Raw genomic sequence first — 22,920 nt, 5'->3', positions numbered from 1 at the left:
TGATGCTGTATTCCAGGACGACAGGGTCCCCATTGCACGACTGGTTCAGTGAGCGCGAAGATGAATTGTCACATCTCACTGGCCCTCCTAGTCACCTATTCTGAATATTATTGAGACTTTGTGGTTCACTTTGGAGACGAAGGATGCTTGATCGCTAGCCACCTCCATCGTCTGCACCTGAACTTGCCACTGTTTTGCGGGAAGGATGGCACACGATTCTCTTGAAAACCATACAGGACCTGTATTTATCGATTCCGAGGCGACTGGAAAGTGTTTTTAATGCCAACGCTTTTCTTACACCGTGTTAAGCGTGGTAATGTATAGTACTATTTGTGTTACCTTCATTTTTTTTTCCAGATCCTCTGCCTATTGACAGATTTGTTTCGTCTCTTGTCTTTCCGGTGTTACATTATGATTTATCAGCAATGTTACGTGTACCTACGAGCCGATCTCACAGTATTTTTTTGTCATCAGTCTTTTCGACTGGTTTGATGCTGCTCTCCATCTGTGCTAATATTTTAATCTGTACGTAACTATTACACCCAATATCCACAGTAATCCGTTTTTCATATTCTATTCTTGGTGTGCCCCCTGCTATGTTTCCGTTCCACTGCTCCTTCCAGCGCCCGGTTTAACAGTGCCTGAATGCCGTAGCAGGTGTCCCACTAACCTGTCGCTTCTTCTGCTGTTTTCCAGACTCCTTTTGCTCCATATTCTTTCAAGGACTTCTTCATTTGGTAGTTTTTGACATTCTTCGATTGTACCACATGTGAAAGCTTCCAGTTTCTTGTTCTCCGGATTTCCGATGCTCCCAGTTTCACTTTCCGTACAGTGCTGTGCTTCACCCGTACATATTCAGGAACGTGCTTTTATGTTCTATTTCAACATCTGATACCACTAGACCTCCTGTATTGAAGATACCTTTCTCTGCCCGTGGCAGTCTACTTCTAATATCCTCTTTTCTTCGGCCACGCTGTATGACCTTGCTAAATAGAAAAAAAGAATTCCCTCACTTCTTCCACTACTGTGTCATATCCAGTTTCGATGACGAGCAACTCAACAAGATAGCTGCTGCATAAATCCGTTTCTACTATGTGTTTACTTGAATCCGTCAAGACTAAAACTGACGGTATAACGAGGACGGAGGATAATTCTTCTTGGCTTTTCCCTTTCTGTTACGACACTGCTAAATGACTGTTGTCTAAATTTTCCGTAATGTGTGATGATATTACTCCACCTGCTTCTTAAATTGTGTGGAAAGGAAGAAGAATGAATAATAGCGAAATTATGTTTGAAGGACTGTAAGTAAGCGATTACGCTGGAGGTAATATATTTGGCGTTGTTCACAGCACGCACAAATTGGAACAGTTAATTAATATCTCCCTTGCGATTGTCATCTTGCACGCCTTCGTTGGCATGATGTGAGACATGAAAACAACAGTGAGGCATGGTGCGAATGCGAGCTGGCGCGCGTGGTCGTTAGTCTCGCCTCGTAGCAGAAAGCCACGGTCTGTTTGCAGCTGGTTCGACGAGACGCACCACCGAAGCTGCTTCGTTTTCCTGGCCTCTAATCTCTGGCAGTTGGGAACGTTGCCAATAGACTTGTGAACTTCTTATTCACAAGGGAAGCATACATCCAACATATATTTCGACGTTTGTAGTACAGTCTGATGTAGCACTTCTAAAAATATTTCGAGAAACAGAGCTTAAAAGTCGTAAGAGTCTGTTGAAAACCGCTCGAGGACGGGAACCGATGAGCAGCGACGTTAACGCAGCCGGCTAACGCGACGGACTGCATGGTTGCCCGCACACCATTGAGCCATGTCGTCTTTTTCGCTTTTTCTAATCTTTCACCACACACGTGTATAGCTACAAAGAATCACATTTCTTGGAAATGGAACAACAATAACAGTGCTGATAGTAGTGGTACGTTCGTGGCGAGGTATAACAAGGAATCCTGATGCAATGAACAAGTAGGGGACGAATGCACAGACATCACTCTGCCAGTTGCTAGTACTTGACTGATGTAGCTGATGAGTTTGTGTCACAAGTAAATTTTACTAATTTCTGAGTGTCGAAGGCGGTAAACGTTGTAATTTTTAGCATCAGTTTATACTTTTAAAGGTAAGGTATTGAAGTAGTCTGTATCGTAATAATGAAATTGTATTAACTCAAACGGGTTTCTGTTTCCGCCGTGTCTTAAAGGAAATGTCAGTTGTGTAGCATGGGTCCTACCAAAGTCAGGTGGTATGGACCATACAAGTAACGTTTTGTTTTAGGGCGCAATGCTGAGGCTGAAGACGCAACCTGGCGGTGAGGTTCGAGGGAAGTGATCCGAGACTGCGACGAATCAAGCGGTTTCAGATATTTTGGAAGTCGAAATTAAAGAAAGGTCTGCCGCCGATAGTTTAAATGTTCCAGAAATACACCACAAAGGAGATTAAAATTAGTTAGACATCTATGACACCTCGTATGGGGTTTTTCAAACCAAGGTTTGAAGAAAATTACGAAGAAATACTTGTAACACACTGATAGATTTAGATTCCAAGTTAACGTCGTTTGCTGTGATTGAGTTTCAAAAGTTGGCCTACGATTTGACAGAAAATTTAAAACTGCCTCACAGATTTAAGAGAGAAAAGAAATTGGCAGATAAAGACGTCTATAAAAGCACCCTGAACTGTCTTACACAAAACCTCAGACCACAAATTTAATTCGTTCTGTCGGATCAAATAGTTGAAAGGATCTTTAACCAAGTGTTACTTTTGATAAGTAAACAGATTAGTATGAGGCACCCAAAACAAAGAAACAAAGTTTTGAGAAAAAGAGACTTTTGTGAAAAGTAATTTTATAAACTAACTACAAGTCCTATAGGTCTGAATTGTTTTTTAAACTAGTCTCAACATCCTATACTTCTTACGAAAAAATAATTTACCCACTTTATGTTACGAAATAGGAGATTATCAAGCAGGATTTAGAAACGGTAGATCATGTGCAGAACAGATTCTTAATTGAAAAACAATTTTGAGAGTGAGAGCTATACAAAATAAAAATACATTAGTTACTTTCGTAGACTTGAAGAAGGCCTACGACTCAGTTGACAGACGAACACTATTCCAGATACTTTATGAATCGGGTATAGATGAAAACACCAGAAGACTTGTTGAACAAACGCTCACAGATACAACATTAAGAATTAAGTTTCAAGGCGAAATTTCTGAACCATTCAAAATTAAAACAGGAGTTCGACAAGAAGACGGACTGTCCCCAATTTCTTTAACTTGGTTTTAGATAAAATAGTAAAAACATGGGAAAGCACATTAAAAAACAGAGGCACAAAGGGTATAAGCATGGGCCAAGGAAGGAACAAATTTGAAGTGAAATGTTTAGCCTTTGCGGATGATATGGCATTGATAACTGAAAACCGAACAGACGCAACAGTTATGCTTGATCTGTTACACGAGACTGATGAAAAGACTGGGCTAAAAACATCCTATGAAAAAAAAAAACGAGTATATAGAACACAAACCTAATACAGAAAAGTTTATGAAAACAAAGTATGGAAAAATTAGAAGAGTTGATAGATTCAAATACCTGGGGGAGTGGATCCAAGCCAGTGGACTGGATAACACAACAAATGAAGAAAGAATAAAAAAGTTAGAATTTGCATATAAATTAACACAAAACTACTACAATAAGAAATCAATATCCATACAAGCGAAGATTAAACATTATAATTCAGTTATTAGGACACAAGCAAAGTATGGACCAGAGTGCCTAACATTGAATAAGAAAGATGAATTAAGAGAACTAGAAAAAAGAGAGAGAAAAGTACTAAGAAAAATTCTAGGTCCTGAGACAAACAAGGAAAATAGGTGGATTAAAAGGAGAAATGAAGACCTATACAAAAATACAGAAAAGATCACAGATACAATGTGGAAGAGGCGGCTAAAATTTTATGGACATTTAAAAAGAATGGAAGAAACACGGAATACAAAGAAAATTTTTAATTACGTTAGTAAACTGAAAAAAACTAGGATGGATAGAAGCAGTAAAGAAAGACGCCAACAAAATAGGTGTTACAGAAGAAATAATATGTGACAGGAATCACTTTAGGCTAGTTATAGAAAACGCAAACGATGAAGGAGATGAGCCAAAACCTCGACCCAAGAGAGTGCGGACAGATGAGCAGAGACGAGCAGTTGGCGAGAAAATGAAGAAGTACTGGGAAGAACGGAAGAAAAAGAAACACCATAAGTTTTAAGTTGTATGCGGTCCATAGCTGGCCAAATTCATAAATAAAGGAAAAAAATGTCAATTCCCATATAGGCTAGTGACGGTAGTGTCTTTCGAAATTTCTTAAGTCCGTTTATTAATGTAAAACTAGAATTTGAACGTAAAGAAGAGATAATAAATGCCACCTCCCCCCCCCCCTCGCGCGCGCGCACACACACACACACACACACACACACACACACACACACACACACACACACACACACAGTTGTGACTTATTCCAACACTTCATGGTCATGGTTATCATTTTCATTAAGCACATTCTGTGGCTTAAAGTTCAGATAAAATTACGGATACACCTCTGATTACGAAGCATTACTGCTAAGTACATGGTGTGAGCACTAAATCATGTTGTTAACCTAGATAACAATGGAGCAGCGCAGAGCAACGAAGTTGTGCTTTGTGCGTTGAGCCCTAATGGAAGTGAATATCCGAAAAATCGGTGAGACAGCTTTGCGCGAATGTTTATGTATATTGTGGGGCTATACATATAGACGGAGCTGGTTCGTCATAGGATCATCAGACGTTAAGAGCATGCAGAAACGCCACCACCTTAAAATCGATGAAATTGTGTTTCAGGTACTTATGGTTCTCAGCTCCTCACATGTTTGTGATCTCAGAAACACCTTTTTTATTTCACAAGTTAAATTTCGTTGTACGGCCCATAGTACCCGACACTTTTCTTAACACCTCGAATTGTAAGTCTTGGAAAATCTTTTCTTGTTTATGGGGTCGCACACTGATATGAATGATACCCCTTCAGAAGATGGGATGCCAGGCATGTTAAAATGTTATTATGGGAAATTAAACGGGGGAACTGACGACACTAGTTTGTTCACCAAGTTATGGTCCCTTCTCCCAAATCGGTAAATATCGCGAGTAGTCGGTAATATTCGTACCATTGTACCCTACTACTAATGTTTGCGATGTATCATTGTGTAACACAGACACAGGCAGTAAGTAGTAAACAACGTGTTTGTGTTGTCAGCACTGATCCCTACACCTCTTCCCGCGCACATGAGTCATAACGGCGCGTCAGACTGTAATCGTGTTTCTCTTTGTTGTTAAAATCCAGCAGTGGCGAAAGGGTTAACATTCATCTCACAAGACTTTGCGTAAACGTGACGTCATTTTGACATCACACGCATAATCCATTCTGGCACATTTAGGTGTTATGTATTATAACTTGCAGCACGCCATTTCAGAGCAAAAAAATGGTTCAAATGGCTCTGAGCACTATGGGACTTATCATCTATGGTCATCAGTCCCCTAGAACTTAGAACTACTTAAACCTAACTAACCTAAGGAAATCACACAACACCCAGTCATCACGAGGCATAAAAAATCCCTGACCCCGCCGGGATTCGAACCCGGGAACCCGGGCGCGGGAAACGAGAACGCTACCGCACGACCACGAACTGCGGACCATTTCAGAGCAACGGTAAATACATCACAAACACGTCACCGTTACTACTAAATGCCAGTCAATAACGATTCAGTGATATTGGCCTTCAAGAGATAATGTAATAACCAAGACAGGAGATTAAAATCACATGACCAAGCGCTAGCGTAGTGAATAATCTCGTGGTTTACGAAGTCGAAGGATGTAGGTTGGCATCCCACAACTTTTTTTTTTCTTTTTAGCGTTGTTAATTCATTCGTGGACTTTCTTATGAATGTATGAATGTAATAAAACTATGCGCTGCAGTATTCGGTGTTATTTACGTTTCCGACTGTTAAGCGAACGAAGGAGGAAATAAATATTCCGCGATTCCTGTGTTTGTGGTTATGCGGGAACCTCAGATGACAGCTTTAATTGCTGCGACCGAAACAAGCAGCAGTACCTGCAATTCATATTCTTCCTTCTCACAAATATTTTGCTGTTTATTACCGACCGTGTGGTTAGACAGGAACCTAAGAAGACAGCTCAAATTGCTGCGAATGAAATGAGGAGCAATAATATTTTTATACTTCCTTGTCACAAAGTCGATAGCAATTCCTGCAGTTGCCAATATTGCGTGTGACGTCAAAATGACGTCACGTTTGCATAGTCTTACGAGATGAGGCGTGACCCGCGGTGAAATGGCATTCAGCGTGCACGGAGTATCAAAACTTTCATTTGTGTGCGTCACGAGCTGCAAACCCGATGCGAGCCGAGTGTCGGTAGAGATATCCGGAAATGCGTCCCGTGTCACGTGCGATTTTGTAACGCGAACGCCTTGCTCTTTCTGCCACGAATTTCTTCCACGGGTCGGATTGAAACAAACCTTGATTTACTCTAAAAAGAAAGGTTCAGGTACAGGTTTTTTACAGTTACACCTTATTTCAAAACGACGAAAGTTTTATACCACTTGTGGCTTAAGTGGCCCATAAGGCCGCCGTTCCACCATTATTACTATTCCTTTGTGAGGAGAGATAATTAGGTGTAGCGGTACAGGTATTTGATGGAAGATTAGAAGGAAAAAAAGAAGACGTGACTCGAACGCAGTACTGACGGACTTCTAGCATGCCCCAAGCCCCTACCACGCCGTAGCGGAGAAGCGAGACAACTGTCCCCCAATGAAGCAGCTGACCGCCGCCATTTGCAGGGATGGATCCTAGTACTGGGGTTGTGGTTTGAAGTATATGAGACTCAACAAAAGCAAATTTAAGCACAAATTAAACGCATGTTTGTTTAAAAAAATACTGAGTATTCGAGTCTATTTTAAAAGTATACTTAAATGAATGAAGTTTCCTAATTTCCGAAATACGTCTGCATAGAGACGCGAAATTTAAGAATGTAAGGCTCTTTGCTGACAAGGTGTAGCGAGTTTACATCGAGTTATTTGCATTAGATAATTAAATGTAACTTTTAAAGTAGCAGACAGTACGATTATTATTTAATTCACGTAATTTTCCTGTCAGGTCCTGTTTGCTTTTTGCCGACTACTGTGTACATTTTGAACGCTTACTTTTGTTTAGCACAGTATTGTCTACAGTCGAATTTTGGTATGATTAATTGTAATAACCCATATCACTTTAATTAGCGTAGGAATTTCATTCGCATATTAGTTTTTAACACTGATAGCACCTCTGAAAGTGGTTGAGTTTGCAACATTTGATCAAATATTTGACCATTTACGAAGTATAATCACCACCTGACAACTCATGTTAAGTATCTAAACGCAATTATTCGACTTACCTCTGATACCTACTTAATATATATTTGATTGCCTTGGTAACCTGGAAAAGGAACGTTCAGAATTATACACACTGACAGTATTTCCACACTATTTAACCTAGGCCTGTATTGCACGATTTCCTGGACAGTATACCTTTTTCAAATGAGTTGGAAATCCAAATACTGTCGATATAGCATCGTCCTTCAGTTGACGTCTATTTACATAATTTTCCATGTAACAATTCTCTTCAAAATGAAGAGAGCACAGCAAATGATTTGCTGTCGGTTGAAAGTTCTCTCTCCGAGTAGCAACTATCCATTTCCGATTTAGAAACTCATTTGTAAGGGGAAACCTAAACAAAAACAAAAGCTCATGATCTGTTATTTCTCCATGAAAATACTATATACAAGTAATAGAAAGTAACAAACAACCAGAACCATGTTTACGCACTGTTTCCCTGCAAATGGCGGCTTCTATCACGTTCAATGTGGGGACGCGACACTAGCGCCAATGCGCGGTCTAGTTTTTATTTAGTAAGTCTATATCATGCCACATTAGCCAATTGCGCTAACGCGCTGCTCGACGGCTGGAGCTCTCGTATGGCTTCTCTTTCTCTAACACGCTTGAAAAGCCCGTTTTTCTAGAACGACGTTAATCACATCTAACAAGGGGAGGCCGCTAATTGTGAAATTCAGTTTCTATTCATACCGCGCATAATAAAAGCTCATGGCCAGAGGTGTAATGTGGCAAAGCACCAAGATGCACTTCTCAGCCGTTGTCGAGAAAATCGACAGTTAAAAGAAAACGTTGCGGTGAAATAGTCTTTACGATTAATAATTTTCTACAGCGTCGTGGCGCAGCGGTAAGCGCTCGGTTTCGTAATGCGAAGGTCGCCGGATCGAATCTCGCGCCATGCAACTTTTTTTATTAGTTTTTTGTAATTCATATATATATATATATATATATATATATATAATATATACTATTAATGAATTGCTTATGCATGTTGGTGAAGGCGGATCGCTCTCCAATTGTACCGCCTCCATTTTTCCCTTTGTTTAACAGGGTGTACCAAAGCTCTCACGTCCGCACTGATTTTCGACGATGTTGTAAGTTGCGCTAGGGACAGCATCCACCTTCTTTCGAAGTTATCAGGCAACTACGCTGTCATGCGGCGGCTCGTTTCGGCCCATTCAACATCTGTCCTTCAAGTGTAACGAGCGAGTAACGGAGTTTATATTTCATACCGGCCACAGCAAATTTGTGTTCGTGGGGTTTCTATTCTAATTCGAACGTTTGATTTACGCTATACGCATTCGTTTCGGAATATATATATATATATATATATATATATATATATATATATATATATATATATATATATATATATATATATATATATATATATATAAACAGGGTGATTCAGAAATGCATGTAAATATTTTAAGGGTGTATTTGTGAGGTAAATATAAGACAAAAATGTTCTATACATGTTTTTCCATAAACGTTTAATTCCAGAGTTATCGTTAAAAACGAAAGTCATGTCCGTATCAAAACGACGGCAGTGCAAGCAGCAGGATGCCATATTCTGGTACGTAATTCACATACGTATCTCCCAACAGTTGATTCGAAACTGCATGAATAGTGTTTGTTTTTGTTTGCACGTGATGTTTACTCCTACTGTACGGAAGATGGCGCTGATGTTGTTGGTAACGGAAAAGTACGTCCTGTCGTTCATTCATCGTCGGAAGGCTAAAGGTTTCGTGCACATGATGTACTCAAACAGTGAGTATGCTGATATGCACCTTGTGTATGGTGCAGCAGATGGAAATGCACTTGCAGCAAGACGAAGGTACAGTGAGCTGTTTCCAGGAAGACGGTTACCAAGTCATCAGACGTTTGTATCTGTGGACAGACGTATGCGGGAGTATGGCATTCGTCCTGGGCCACATTCAGGTCGACCACTTGAGCATGCAGTGAACGTCGAGGAACATGTTTTGGACCTGGTAGACCAAGATCCATCTATCAGTACGAGACAAATTAGTGCAGCTGTACGACTTCCACAATCTACTGTATGGCGGCTGCTTCGGAGACAACAGTTGCATCCATTTCACCTGCAAAAAGTGCACGAATTGACACCTGAAGACTATCCTCGCCGTCAGCAATTCTGCCAGTGGTTACAAGAGCGTCATTTGAATGATCCAATGTTCATTCGGCGGATATTATTCACAGATGAGGCCATGTTTACTCGTGCGGGTGTAATCAATTCGCATAATATGCACCAGTGGGCTGTCGAGAATCCTGGCGCGAGAATTGTGCGTGGATATCAACATCAATTCTCCATAAACATTTGGTGTGGTATTGTGGGGAATTACTTACTCGGACCTCATGTTCTGCCTCCAAGGCTGAATGGGCACGCGTACTGCGAATTTTTGGAGGGAGAATTGCCTGGATTGTTACAGGATGTCCCTCTTGCAACACGAGCCACCATGTGGTTTATGCACGATGGTGCTCCCGCCCATTACAGCCGCAACGTAAGGGCGTACCTCAATTCTGCGTATCCACATCGATGGATAGGTCGCGGAGGACCAATTGCTTGGCCAGCCAGATCACCTGACCTGAACCCTTTAGACTTTTATTTATGGGGCCGACTAAAGACATTGGTGTATTCTTCTGCAGTACCGAACAGAGAAGTGCTACAACAAAGAATTGAAGGTGGTTGTGAAATTATTCGTGGAGAGTTGAACGGACTGTGTAATGTGCAGAGATCATTGATGCGACGAGCACGGGTCTGTCTGCAAGTTCAGGGACAGCATTTTGAACATGCATTGCATTAAGATTTGTGCAAATACAGTACAGTACAGTACAGTCTGTAAAATGCTTCAATTTTCCTTAGTTATTGTGCATTGCTATAGTTCAATCAACAGGACCTAAATTAATACAGTGTTCGCGAGGAATTGTTTCAGTTTGTTACGTCACGTTTATTTATCAGTTTGCGTTGTTAGTCCAAATGCACTGTAATTGAACTGTGAACTCTGGGAATTAAATACCTTACGTTGTATTGAATGTATTATCCTGTTTTGTTCATAACTCTGTAATAAGCCAAGTATGGAAAAAATTGTATAGAACATTTTTGTCTTATATTTACCTCACAAATACACCCTTGAAATATTTACATGCATTTTTGAATCACCCTGTATATATATATATATATATATATATATATATATATATATATATATATATATATATATATGTGTGTGTGTGTGTGGGGGGGGGGGGTACACATTTGAATTACAAAAAAACAAATACTAAAAAAAAAGGTTGCATGGCGCTGTAGAAAATTATTAATCGTAGAGAGTATTTCACCGCAACGGTTTATTTTAACTGTCGATTTTCTCGACAACGGCTGAGAAGTGCATCTTCGTGCTTTGCCACATTACACCTCTGGCCATGAGCTTTTATTATGCGCAGTATGAATCGAATCTGAATTTCACAATTGGCGGCCTCCCCTTGTAAGTATTTACCACAGCCGTGTGAAAGATGAACAAAATCAGTGACCCGTTGGGTGTATGTTTGCCTTGTTATTCCGAACAACGTTATTTTCAGTGTGATCTAGCACGGCCGTTCCCCCGCCTTTCAGCCGTCCCGCCCCGTCGCGCGCCACTTGGCACCGTACTCCCCGGGGGCTGCGCGTCACGTGTCTCACTCATAATCGGCCGATGGCTGACGCTGACGGGACGGGGAGACTAGGCTGGCAGCTGTAAAGTGATACGACAGTCGCGCGCTACGAATTGCCGCGAACCCTTGCAATAAAATCGTCGCGCCCCGCTTTAAAATGAAAAGCTGCTCCTCCACTCTGTTGCAGCACATGCGGCCGCTGCTCCGAAGGGGAGTCTGTTATGAGATACTGCAGCTGTGGACGCGTGCAGTTAGCTCTAACAGCTTACCTTGTGTAACACGACCAACATATAGCTGTGACGACGACACGTGTCAGCGCACTATTAGTGGGACATTATGATTCACTAAATTGCCAATTCAAATCGTGGCCTACAATTCTCGATATCCTTGATTTTACAGTACATAAGTAACTGTTACGGTCTTAGAAAAGATTTACACATTGATTCCTAGATTCTAGTCTCTGTCACTGTAATGTATACGAAGTTTGCCTAACAACTTTCTACACATGCATATACAGGAGGATTCAGCTGTCCCCATCGATGTCATGTTATGCAGCCCGCAATGTTTATCTGGCTTTCAAAAACTACTCGCGAGAATTTTATATTCTCCCGCTTGTTGCGCGCAAACTGTTGGTCCAGCAGAAAAATGAACAGGGCCTTTTTTGTAGGAAATTTATTTTAGTTAAATTTTGTGCTGGGATACGTTTTAGTTGGAGACCATGGTTTTCGAACTGTTGAAGAAATACTTACAGAAATTATGTTCAAATGCACCGTGGTCTCGCGGTTCTAGGCGCGCAGTCCGGAACCGTGGGACTGCTACGGTCGCAGGTTCGAATCCTGCCTCGGGCATGGATGTGTGTGATGTCCTTAGGTTAGTTAGGTTTAAGTAGTTCTAAGTTATAGGGGACTGATAACCACAGCAGTTGAGTCCCATAGTGCTCAGAGCCATTTTTTTCAAATGCACCTTCACCACTCATTTCATCCCTCACCAATTATGATTTCTAGTATGTTGTTCTTGGCACTCCCTCCTACGTATCACTGTACCAAAGTTTCCGATTACACGAAATATTCCCGATATTCGACCTCTTTTGGTCACTATGTATTGGGCTATTGCGCCACCAGTATAGTCAGCTACTTCGTTAAAATTATTAATCTAAACGTGCCCTTGAGGTTAATGATCGACAAGCACAGAAGTTTCATAGAAGGCCTGACGAATACAACAATGTGACTGATTATTTTATGCTGTTAAATTCACAACATTGTTAGGTAAAATTTACACAAACTTCAGTTTCTTAATTTGTAAGTACTAGACTAAGCCGGGCCAGTCACTGAAAGTTACTTTTGCACTTTTTTTTTAATACCTCGATAACTACGACCGTTAACGAAAACATATCCCAGAACAGAATTTAACTATAGTAGATTTCCTACAAACGTATCCTATTCGTTTTTTTTTCTGTAGGATTAATAGTAACGAGTGAGAGAATATGAAAGTCTCGCTCAGGGTTTGTGGAGGCCAACTATAACATTGTGGACTGCATAAAACGACAGCAGTAGGGGCAGCTGAATCACCCTGTATACTCCCTGAGTCTCTGTGTTCTTTCCTATTGCGTTCTCGTTCGGTGAGGGAAAAATACAGGGTGCTCTATTTATCTGAAGGTATTGAAATATCTCGAAAACTACACATCACACATCAGATCCAAATAATTTATAATTGGGTCGGGGGTGGGGGGACACATCCAGTGACACCAAACTCGAACCCCCACCCCACCCGTGTGTGTGTGTGTGTGTGTGTGTGTGTGTGTGTGTGTGTGTGTGTGTGTGTGTGTGTGTGTGTGTGTGTTGAGGGGAGGGGGGGGGGGGGGCGGCGAGGCGGCGGCAACCTTAAAATCTTGAATGAGAACCCCCATTCTTTTTATTGCAGATTCGGATTATAAGGAAAAAAATAGATAGGCTTGAGCAGAATTTTTTCCTTCGTTTAGCGACAGATGGCGCTGTAATCTGAAAGACTGATGGTGCTATAAACGAAAAATCAAAATTGGTAGAAAATCGTATGTTTCAAAGTGCTATCCAATGACAAGAATTAACACACACACCCCCCCCCCCCCCCCGCCTTCCACGCTATGAGGGTTGGACAGGCAATTATTTCATAACTTTTAATGGGAAACCCCATTTTCGACATTAAAGTCGTATAGCTTGAATCGCTAGGAGACCTCGAAGGGCAGGTTCAGCTGCCTGAATTGTAAAGCTTTTCCCTATCCTCCACGTCCGCAGGCACCTTTCCTCCGCGAAGTATGAGAGCTGTGTGCCGAAGTGTATCTGTTAAAAGTGTAGGTGACTGTAACTGGTGAGTGTGGAGTGTAATGCCATGTTCGTGTTGGAGATGATGAGAGACGGGAGGGGATGAAACAAGGCGCCGGCACATAGCCTGTTCCTCTCGAAAAGTAACTGTGGGACCACCGAGCTTAACGGCCCCATCCGACAGACGACTCGCCATCAACAGTGTCACGTGCCCTTTCTTCATGAGACACTATGGAGAGGTTTGTAATTTAAGACAGGACACTGGCGCAAAAACCGGTGATCAGAAACTTTACGCCACCACCTCTCCTCCCCTTGAAGGCCAAATACTAGCAGTGAAAATTTCATCCACCACCAGGATTCGAACCGGCCTACCTCTGAGTCGAGTGAACAAAGAAAGAATGTTACGGGAAAAGGTAATGAAATAGCTGTACTAGCAACTGCTCATAAAACCCACAGGTAAGCACTCTGCAATTACAGCGCTATTCCAGAGTTTCCCTAGGTGGTGTTGTCAGTACATTTCATCGTTATATTATCCATATAACATTTCACAGCATCAGGAAATTGATGTTGATGATTTTCATAATCTAGTAGTGTTTTATGAATGGGCACTGCTCCAAATTTCTATGCTAATGTCCTGAGTCTACATTCACGGATTATGGTGGTAGCATTAACATGCTTGACTAGAGTTCAGGAAATCCCCACTGGTTACGACAAGTAGAACATCAGCGGCCCTGATCCGTTAACGTTTGGTGTGGAATCACAGGGAAAAAACTCATTGATCCTTATTTTATTGAAGCACTTTGAATAGCATTACATATCGAAACCCTTGAACTACCAAAAATACTTGAGGGTCCCTGGGACATTCGGCAGATTATGTGATTTCAGTATGACGGTTGCCCAGTCATTTGAAGAAAGGATCAATAAGCGTATTGAAGTTCAAGATCAAACTTTTGAACACTTACCCTGCTTGCGAAAAACAAAAAACAAAAAAACACTCCGATATGTGAGAGGCGAGGCCACTCACATTCGTAAATCATCTCAAAGCGAACCGAAAACTTGTACGTCCACGTCGTCGTTTGTGGGAAACGCTATACGTAGTTTTTGACTTAGTGTTAAACGAATTAATGAATCTTTTTCTTATCGCAGTGCACTGCGTTTTATAAGAAGTCAAGAGTTCGCTACGCAGCGTGGAGCAGTTTCTTTTTCCTTTTGTCGTGGGATACAAAGTTGAGAATAGGGTTTCCCATTAATAGTTATGAAATAATTGCCCGTTCTATCCTCGCAGCGTGGAGGTGGGGGATTAGTTCAAGTGTCATTGGATAGCACTTTGAAACATACGATTTTCTACCCATTTTGATTTTTCCTCTTACAGCACCATATGTCGCGAAACGAAAAAAAAAATGTTTCAGACCAAATTTATGCAATTTTCCGTAGAATCCGAATCTTCATTAAAAGTTGGGGGCTCCCATTTAAGATTTCAAAGTTGCCCCCCCCCCCCCCCCAAACCCTCCCCTCCACACACACACACACACACACACACACACACACACACACACACACACACACACACACGGGGTGGGAACTCGTGTTTGCTATTAGATGTCTCTCCGAGAGGAACAAATTTTAACTATTTTAATTTTTGGATCCGATGTGTAGTTTTCGAGATATTTCAATATATTTAGATAAATTGAGCACCCTGTTTATGCGTCTGTACGCTCGATAGTCTCTCTTATCTTATTCTCATGTTTTTGCGAATATGTGTTCTCGAAATTTACGCAAAAGAGTTTCGTATCGAAAGCGCCATTTCCCTTAGTTTGATTCATAGCCACAGCAGTGTTATCTACTCCGCCGACAGTTTGAGCGCATTGGGATGGCACATCACCGACATTTGTCCACCAGCAGCGGCTGCCAACTCTGGACTCCCCGTTTCCGTGTGCAGTGATGCAGCTAGTAAAAAAATGTATACGATCCTGAGATATCAGGGAATATTTCATTTGGTAATGCAAGCTAGAGAGGAGAGAGAGAGAGAGAGAGAGAGAGAGAGAGAGAGATTCTTTGAGAGATTGATGTTTCTTTACTCTTCTGTAAGAGGTGACTTCTATGCTTGTTCCAGACGGCGCTGCACTGGGGCGCCAAGCACGGTAACGCGCATATCGTCAAGATGATGGCCGGTACTTACCACACCGACGTCAACGCCAGATCCGTAAGTTACCTTACGATACAATGCTAACATTTGTGTGTCATGTGTCGCAGACGTGCCTCAACGTGCTGGACTGTTCGTTAACTACTGCTGTCAGGCGCTGTTGCTCACGTGGCGATAACCAGTGTGGCCCGTGCATTTATTGAATTTTCTCCGTCACTTATTGTAATGTACGTATAAGCACAGATGTCACTGTCTGAAAACATTACAGTGGGAACATCATAACTGTGTGAGCGTGTTGGGAAATTTGGACCACAAAAGTATTCCACAGAGTAAGATAATGCGTCATCCAGCCGCTTCGTGAAGTGATGAAAATCCTTGCACACTCATTCTTATTTGTCACAAGGCAGGAAAAACAAATCGTTAGGCGACGAATCAGGTGTATACGGGCAATGAAATGTTAATTCTGTGCTGTTATTCGTCAAATAATCAATTATTTGAAGTGCATTGTCAATGAAGGATGGTTTTATCGATGACTTGTGCCCAACAAAGTATTGTATACCATTCAGCATTAACTGTTCTCAAGAGCGCGAGCCCCACGTAACTCCGCAAACTAACTGTAAACTGTCTTTTCTGAAGTTGAGTGGTGGATTACCACTAACGGAACGAAGCGAATCGAGACACTGTTGTTGAATTAGGCCTTTACGAAAATCGTACATCAAATAAACGTTCCTTAAATGCTCACTGCATACAAACTACTCGCTCGGTTTCTGAGCCTGCAGTTTGAGCAATAACAGATGACGAAATTTAACACAGTAGTAATGGTACACGCGAATAGCGCCATCTAGTGATAGGGCATAAAGAAATTCAATAGCGGCCATTGTAGCACTGTAAACAGGCTGTAAAAGAATTCAAGGGAGGCCATTGTAGCACTATAAATAGGCTATAACGTCAGCATTTTGAGCTTTCTGCCCATTCGAAGTGTCCCAAAATAGGCTGAAAAGCCAAAACATTTTGACCACCTGCTTGACACCTCTGAAACACAATACAGCAGCGATTTTGCATCGCATGGATTCGACAAGTCGTTGGTTGATCTCTGGAGGTGTGCGGCACCAGATGTCCACGCACAGGTAACACAGTTTCCATAATTACGCTCCCGTGGTTTTTGAGCTTGGAGCTGGCACCCGATAGCGTCCCAGATCTCGTCTATTGGGTTTAAATCAAGCGAATTTATTGGTCGAGACACCTACGTGAGTTCACTGTCGTGCTTCTCTAACAACTGCAGTACAATTCTGGCCTTGCGACATTGTCAGTTATCTTACTGGAAGACGACATCGTCGTCTGGGGTGACATCAGGAATGAATGGCTGCAGGTGGTCTGCAGTAATGTTCAAGAAGCAGTCCACAGCTGCCATGGTGCCTTCGGTAAGTAACGCAGGCCCCATGAAAACGCAGGTGGATGTCCTTGATCGCATAATACTTGCCCCACCGGCTTTCGTCCGTGGCGCGGTACATGCTTCGAGCAGCAGTTCACGTGGATGAAGGCGTATTTTGACAGGACCATCAACCTGGTGTTACAAAACATGTGAGTCACCCGACCAGGTGACAAGTTTCCAGTGATCCGTGGTCGAATATCGATGATCCACGAAGCCTTAATTGGCGGAATAGTTGGGCCAAAATGGAAACACTTGCTGTGGAGCACCAAGTTCAACAAATATGCGCTGAATGATGTGCTCCGAAACACCTCTGCCTGCACCAGCAATGTAGACAGTCGTCAGTCTTCTTATAGATTGCTGCCTATCCTGCTTTATAGAGCAGGCAAGCAGCCAACCTATACTTCGCATGTTCTGTAATGGAGGGGTGACGGCCAACAACTTGTCGCCTACTCATGGTTTTATCATCCTTCAACCACTTTCCATAGATCCTCACGACACTAGTACGTAAACAGCCGACCAGCTAAACCGTTTCCGAGATTCTCGTCTCCAGGAGTCGAACTTCTAAAGCGTTTTCGAGAAATCGAGCTCCACAGTCGCTTTTTTCAGCGAATCGCTTTTAAACAAGCTCTTTCCTTAGCGCGCTACGTGCCGGTAAGGCCACCAGCACAGCTTTATCTGTGACGGAAAGGGGGGGGGGGGGCGGTGGCGTGGTCATAACGTTTTGCACAGGCCAGGCGCACATCGGGACGCAGGCAACGAAGGGCAGAGCAGGGCAGTGCAGCGCAGGTTTTTGTGACTAACGGTCGTAAATGCAGCAGCGCAAATAGGCACAGGGCGGGGTAGGGCAACACAATAGAGTTGTGGCGATTCGTGATTGAGTCGTTCATTTGAACGACTCTAAATAAAGAATCGTAAGAATCGAATCGTGATACGGACGAATCGTCGTTCAAAAGAATCGTAAGAACGATTGCGTGTTTCCGAGTCGTGACGATTCCAAGTCCAACGATTCATCGATTCTTACAAGGGAACCTCCCCGTAACACCACCCTCAGATTTAGTTATAAGTTGGCACAGTGGGTAGGCCTTGAAAAACTGAGCACAGATCAATCGAGAAAACAGGAAGAATTTGCTTGGAACTATGAAAAAATAAGCAAAATATACAAACTGAGTAGTCCATGTGCATGATAGGCAACATCAACGATAACCTGAGCTCAGCAACGCCGTGGTCCCGCGGTTAGCGTGGGCAGCTACGGAACGAGAGGTCCTTGGTTTAAGTCTCCCCTCGGGTGAAAACTTTAATTTTTTATTTCCAGTTTATGTGACAAACTCTTATGTTTTCATCACTTTTTTGGGAGTGATTATCAAATCCACAAGAAAACCTAAATCGGGCAAGGTAGAAGAATCTTTTTACCCATTCGCCAAGTGTACAAGTTAGGTGGGTCGACAACATATTCCTGTCATGTGACGCACATGCCGTCACGAATGTCGCATAGAATATATCAGACGTGTTTTCCTGTGGAGGAATCGGTTGACCTATGACCTTTCGATCAAATGTTTCCGGTTCCCATTGGAGAGGCACATCCTTTCGTCTACTAATCACACGGTTTTGCAGTGCGGTCGCAAAACACATACACAAAACTTATTACAGTGAACAGAGACGTCAATGAACGAACGGACAGATCATAACTTTGCGAAAGTAAAGAACGTAAACTTTTTACTTGAGGGAAGACTTGAACCGAGGACCTCTCGTTCCGCAGCTGCTCACGCTAACCACGGGACCACGGCGCTCCTGAGGTCACACTGTCTATGATGTTGCCTATCTTGCACATGGACTACTCAGTTTGTATATTTTGCTTATTTTTTTCATAGTTCCACGCAACTTCTTCCTGTTTTCTCGACTGATCTGTGTTCAGTTTTTCAAGGCCTATCCATGGTGCCAACTTATAACTAAATCTGAGGGGGGTGCGGTGGGGAGGTTCCCTTGTTAGTACGCTATGCTTCGAAGGCAACTTCCGAATCATGCCGAGTCGTGCCGAATGATTACGACCGCCAGATGGCAGTCAGATGGAGGATGCGTGTGAACAAAGGAAGCTCGGAACGAACAAACGAAGTAATACCGTCTTTAAACAAAAGCTTTTTAATTAATAATTTCAAGTTCGAGTTTTCGAATGTTATCGTGTTCAGATTCACATTAAATTTTACTGAAGTAATGTCGCTGTATACGATTGAATCCTACTGTTTAGAATTACATCTTCTCGCGCAAATAATAGTGACAGCGGCAAGTTCTCACACAAATTAAAAGCAAAATACCTATGCTTTGTATTTAGAAGAAATGAAAGTTAAGCTAAATTTGCTGTGTGGGAGGGCTGTCAGCTGCGTTATGAATTACAAGGGTGATGTGGACTTGGAAAGACATCTTAGCACAGAAAAACATAGGATGATATGAGCCAAACCACCTCTGCCTCACTGCTAGATTTTGTTACTATAAAACAGACGTCTGTAGTTAAATACGTTCAAGCCACACAACGAAACTGGCATACCACGTAATTTTGCACCACCTTTCGCACAAATCGACTCCTCTGCCCTGGCATACTGAAATAAAACAATAGATGCAATCAAATCAAACGTGACCTTTCATCAATTAAGGCATTACACGTATAAATCGAGAATCACACTTGTAACGTCATATGCATGTTTACTCATAAATAAACTGTTTCTGGCGTATCATGACACAGTTCGATTCTAACCCCATTGACAATTTCAGACATGTCCTGCCATCTGTGAGTAAGACGTGGAACTTTTTGCATTCCGTAAGAATCGTGCCATCGCAGACTAGAATGAATCGTGAACGAATCGTAGGAATCGATTCGCAATGTGAGATTGAATCGTAGGAATCGAATCGGGAAAAAGAATCGTGTTGCCCAACTCTACAACACAGTGCCTTGCTTCAGCTTTCGCGGCGCAGTGTCCGGGACACAGTTTACTGCGCGAGCGCCTCGCAGCTGACCAGGGCTGCTTACAGATCATGTGTCCTCGCGGACTGGGCACGACAATGGAAACTGCCTTCCAATACGCGCACACATTGTGTCGCGAAGTACTTGTTTGCTGCGCTGGCCTGCCCTTCCTCACCTGCGTCCCAGTATGCGCTACTGCTTAATACTAGAAACGGGTTTCATTCCATCGGCCTGCATTGAGCGATGCATTAAGAAAAAACGAAAGTCATTTTGTTTTGAAGCCTTAGATTGATTTTATGAACCGTATGCAGTATGTCTGTACAGTAGCTGCAAATTTTTACTTCATTATTGCTGCACAAAAAACGTTAGCGTCACCTTGTAATCAAAAAACGAAAGTTAAACAGTGTCGCTTATATCCCAGATATCTGCATTAAGAAAAAATTGTTACTCTGTTAAATTAGTTCATTATACAATTTTCTACAGCCTTTGCTTGTCACATTTTGTTCATTCAAAGAAGTATTATTTTTTGTGCAGACATCATCTGCGATTATGCATGCTTGTGAAAAATGTATGGTAATGGATTAATGAGAGAAAGACATTTTACTAATATATTTCCTTATTTTGTGCCGCACGTTTCGTCGGTCCGGCTTACGCAAACGGCAGAATGGGGTAAGTGCAATTCAGTCTCACATTTTATGATATTTTTAATGCAGCTGTGGCTTGTATTTCACCTGGTAGCTATTTCAACTCTCCAAGAAATTTTGCATGCATCTGATGATGCGCACATGATTTAGTTGAATTAGATATGAAAATGGTTGGGAGCAGTGTACAGTAGTACAATAAATTATGAAAAAATGACAGCTGCAGGCTGCACCAAATAGTTTAAACAGTTTGTCTCCATAGGATCGAAGTTAAATGCAGTTTTGATTATCTGCTATCACATATGTCGTATACTCAGTATTTCACTGTTGTTAAGGAATATGCATATTTAACGCCTTATACAAACAAGTTATCTCTCTCTCTCCTACCGAGCGACGTGGCGCACTGGTCAGCACAGTGGACTCGCATTCGGGAGGACGACGGTTCAAACCCGTCTCCGGCCATCCTGATTTAGGTTTTCCGTGATTTCCCTAAATCGTTCCAGGCAAATGCCGGGATGGTTCCTTTGAAAGGGCACGACCGATTTCCTTCCCCATCCTTCCCTAATCCGAGCTTGTGCTCTGTCACTAATGACCTCGTTGTCGACGTGACGTTAAACATTACTCTCCTCCTCCTCCCTCTCTTTCCTGTGTAAGCTGTTATGCTTTGCTTGCTTTAACATTTCGTATAACAGTATGATACGCGATTTATAAATCCTCTTTGCTGAGTGATTTATAATGCCTTACGTTGTCAACTCTGAACACCGAGAAAAGAGTAACCGTGATAAGCAACTTGCCGTCTGTGACGTGCAAGGTAGTTACCCAGGGAATTTTTGTCATGCCCGCTGTCGCCATTAGTCCATGCTCTCCGTCTGATACAGTTACCGCCTTCACTCTCCTTGACTCATCGTGCAGTACAAAAACAGCAATATCGCCGTACATACGCCTTCTCCCCTGTATCTCTTCGATTACCGGTGGCCCCCGCGGCTGCCGTCACGTTTTCTCGCAGTATTTCTAAACCCTCCCGTTCCGATCCGCCTTGTCGCCGGTCGACTGTTCCGCGTTTTATTAAGGGCGACATGTGCGATTCGGCACCGGCCGCACTGCAGCGAATCGTGTATCTTTTAAAATGAAACCCTGCCCTCCTGCGGCGCAGGGCTGTTCCCAGGAAGTGAGGAGCCGTGCGAACATAGGGACAGCCGCCATATGTGCCTCGTCTCCCTAGCGGAAAGCCTCGCACAGACACAACGACCGTCCAAAGTTCAGTCTTTCTACGTAGGAAAAATGATCTTGCGCAATTTCTGTCCTGACAAAAAGTTACGTGTACAATACCTGATCAGAAGTATCCGGGCACTTATTAGTGGACATTAATATCAGGTATGCCGTCCGTTCGCCTTTTATGACGGCTTGAAACCGGCTGGGGACACTTTCAAATAAGGCGTTGAATGTCTCTGGAAGAATGACAACCCATCTTTCCTCGGGAGCGGAAAGCAGAGAAGTTAGTGATGTTGGACACTGTGGTCTGGAGTGAAGTCAACATTCTAACTCGTCCCAAAGAGGACCATTTGGGTCAGGTAGGGATGGGCAGTCTATTTCAGAAATTTTATTGACCACAAACCATTGCCCCAAGGTCTTTCTTAATGATGGAGAGTGCATTGTCATACTAATACAAACAGGTATTGTCCTCAAACTGTTCGTCCACTGTATGTAGCACACAATGCTGTAAAATGTGTTCGTATCCTTCTGCACGCACTGGACTCGCATTCGGGAGGATGACGGTTCAATCCCGCGTCCGGTCATCCTGATTTATGTTTTCCGTGATTTCCCTAAATCGCTCCAGGCAAATGCCGGGATGGTTCCTATGAAAGGGCACGGCCGACTTCCTTCCCCGTCCTTCCCTAATCTGATGAGACCGATGACGTCGCTGTGTGGTCTCTTCCCCTGAACAACCCAACCTTCTGCACATGGTGTTTTCTAGTGCACAAAAAGGGGGGACCAAGCCCTGATCAGGAAAATTACCTCCTCAGTACTTAATTTGGCATTCCACAGGATAGCAGGTAACATTCTCCAGGCATCCGCAAAACCCTTTCATTCCATTGGATTTCCACAGGACAGAGAGAGATTCATCACTCCAAATCATTCATCTCGTCATTCACAGCCCAGTGGTGTCACTCTCTACACCACCTAAAGTGTCGCTTAGAATTGACTGCAGAAATGTGCGGTTTCTGAGGAGCTGCTCGACCATTGTAGCCCATTTTTTTAACTCCCTGAAGCACAATCACAGTACTAGTTGGATTGCTGGAAGCATCATGGAACTTATAA

The 22,920-nt window shown here is 42.6% G+C and overlaps 1 protein-coding gene across 1 annotated transcript in view; it reads left to right on the top strand.

The window, feature by feature from the left end:
• Nucleotides 1-15,551: 15,551 nt before the first annotated feature.
• Nucleotides 15,552-22,920, top strand: part of LOC126253564 (ankyrin repeat domain-containing protein SOWAHA-like) — a 49,054-nt gene continuing 41,685 nt past the window's right edge. Inside the window, exon 1 of the mRNA XM_049954982.1 lies at nucleotides 15,552-15,635. Within this exon, the coding sequence (XP_049810939.1) occupies nucleotides 15,594-15,635 (42 nt within the window). The 5' untranslated portion in view covers nucleotides 15,552-15,593. The remainder of the gene's footprint in view (nucleotides 15,636-22,920) is intronic.

Source organism: Schistocerca nitens, chromosome 1 (assembly GCF_023898315.1).
Source record: "Schistocerca nitens isolate TAMUIC-IGC-003100 chromosome 1, iqSchNite1.1, whole genome shotgun sequence".
Lineage (NCBI taxonomy): Eukaryota > Metazoa > Arthropoda > Insecta > Orthoptera > Acrididae > Schistocerca > Schistocerca nitens.
The sequence above is the reverse complement of the archived record's forward strand: the minus strand, read 5'-3'. Positions and strand labels throughout refer to the sequence as shown.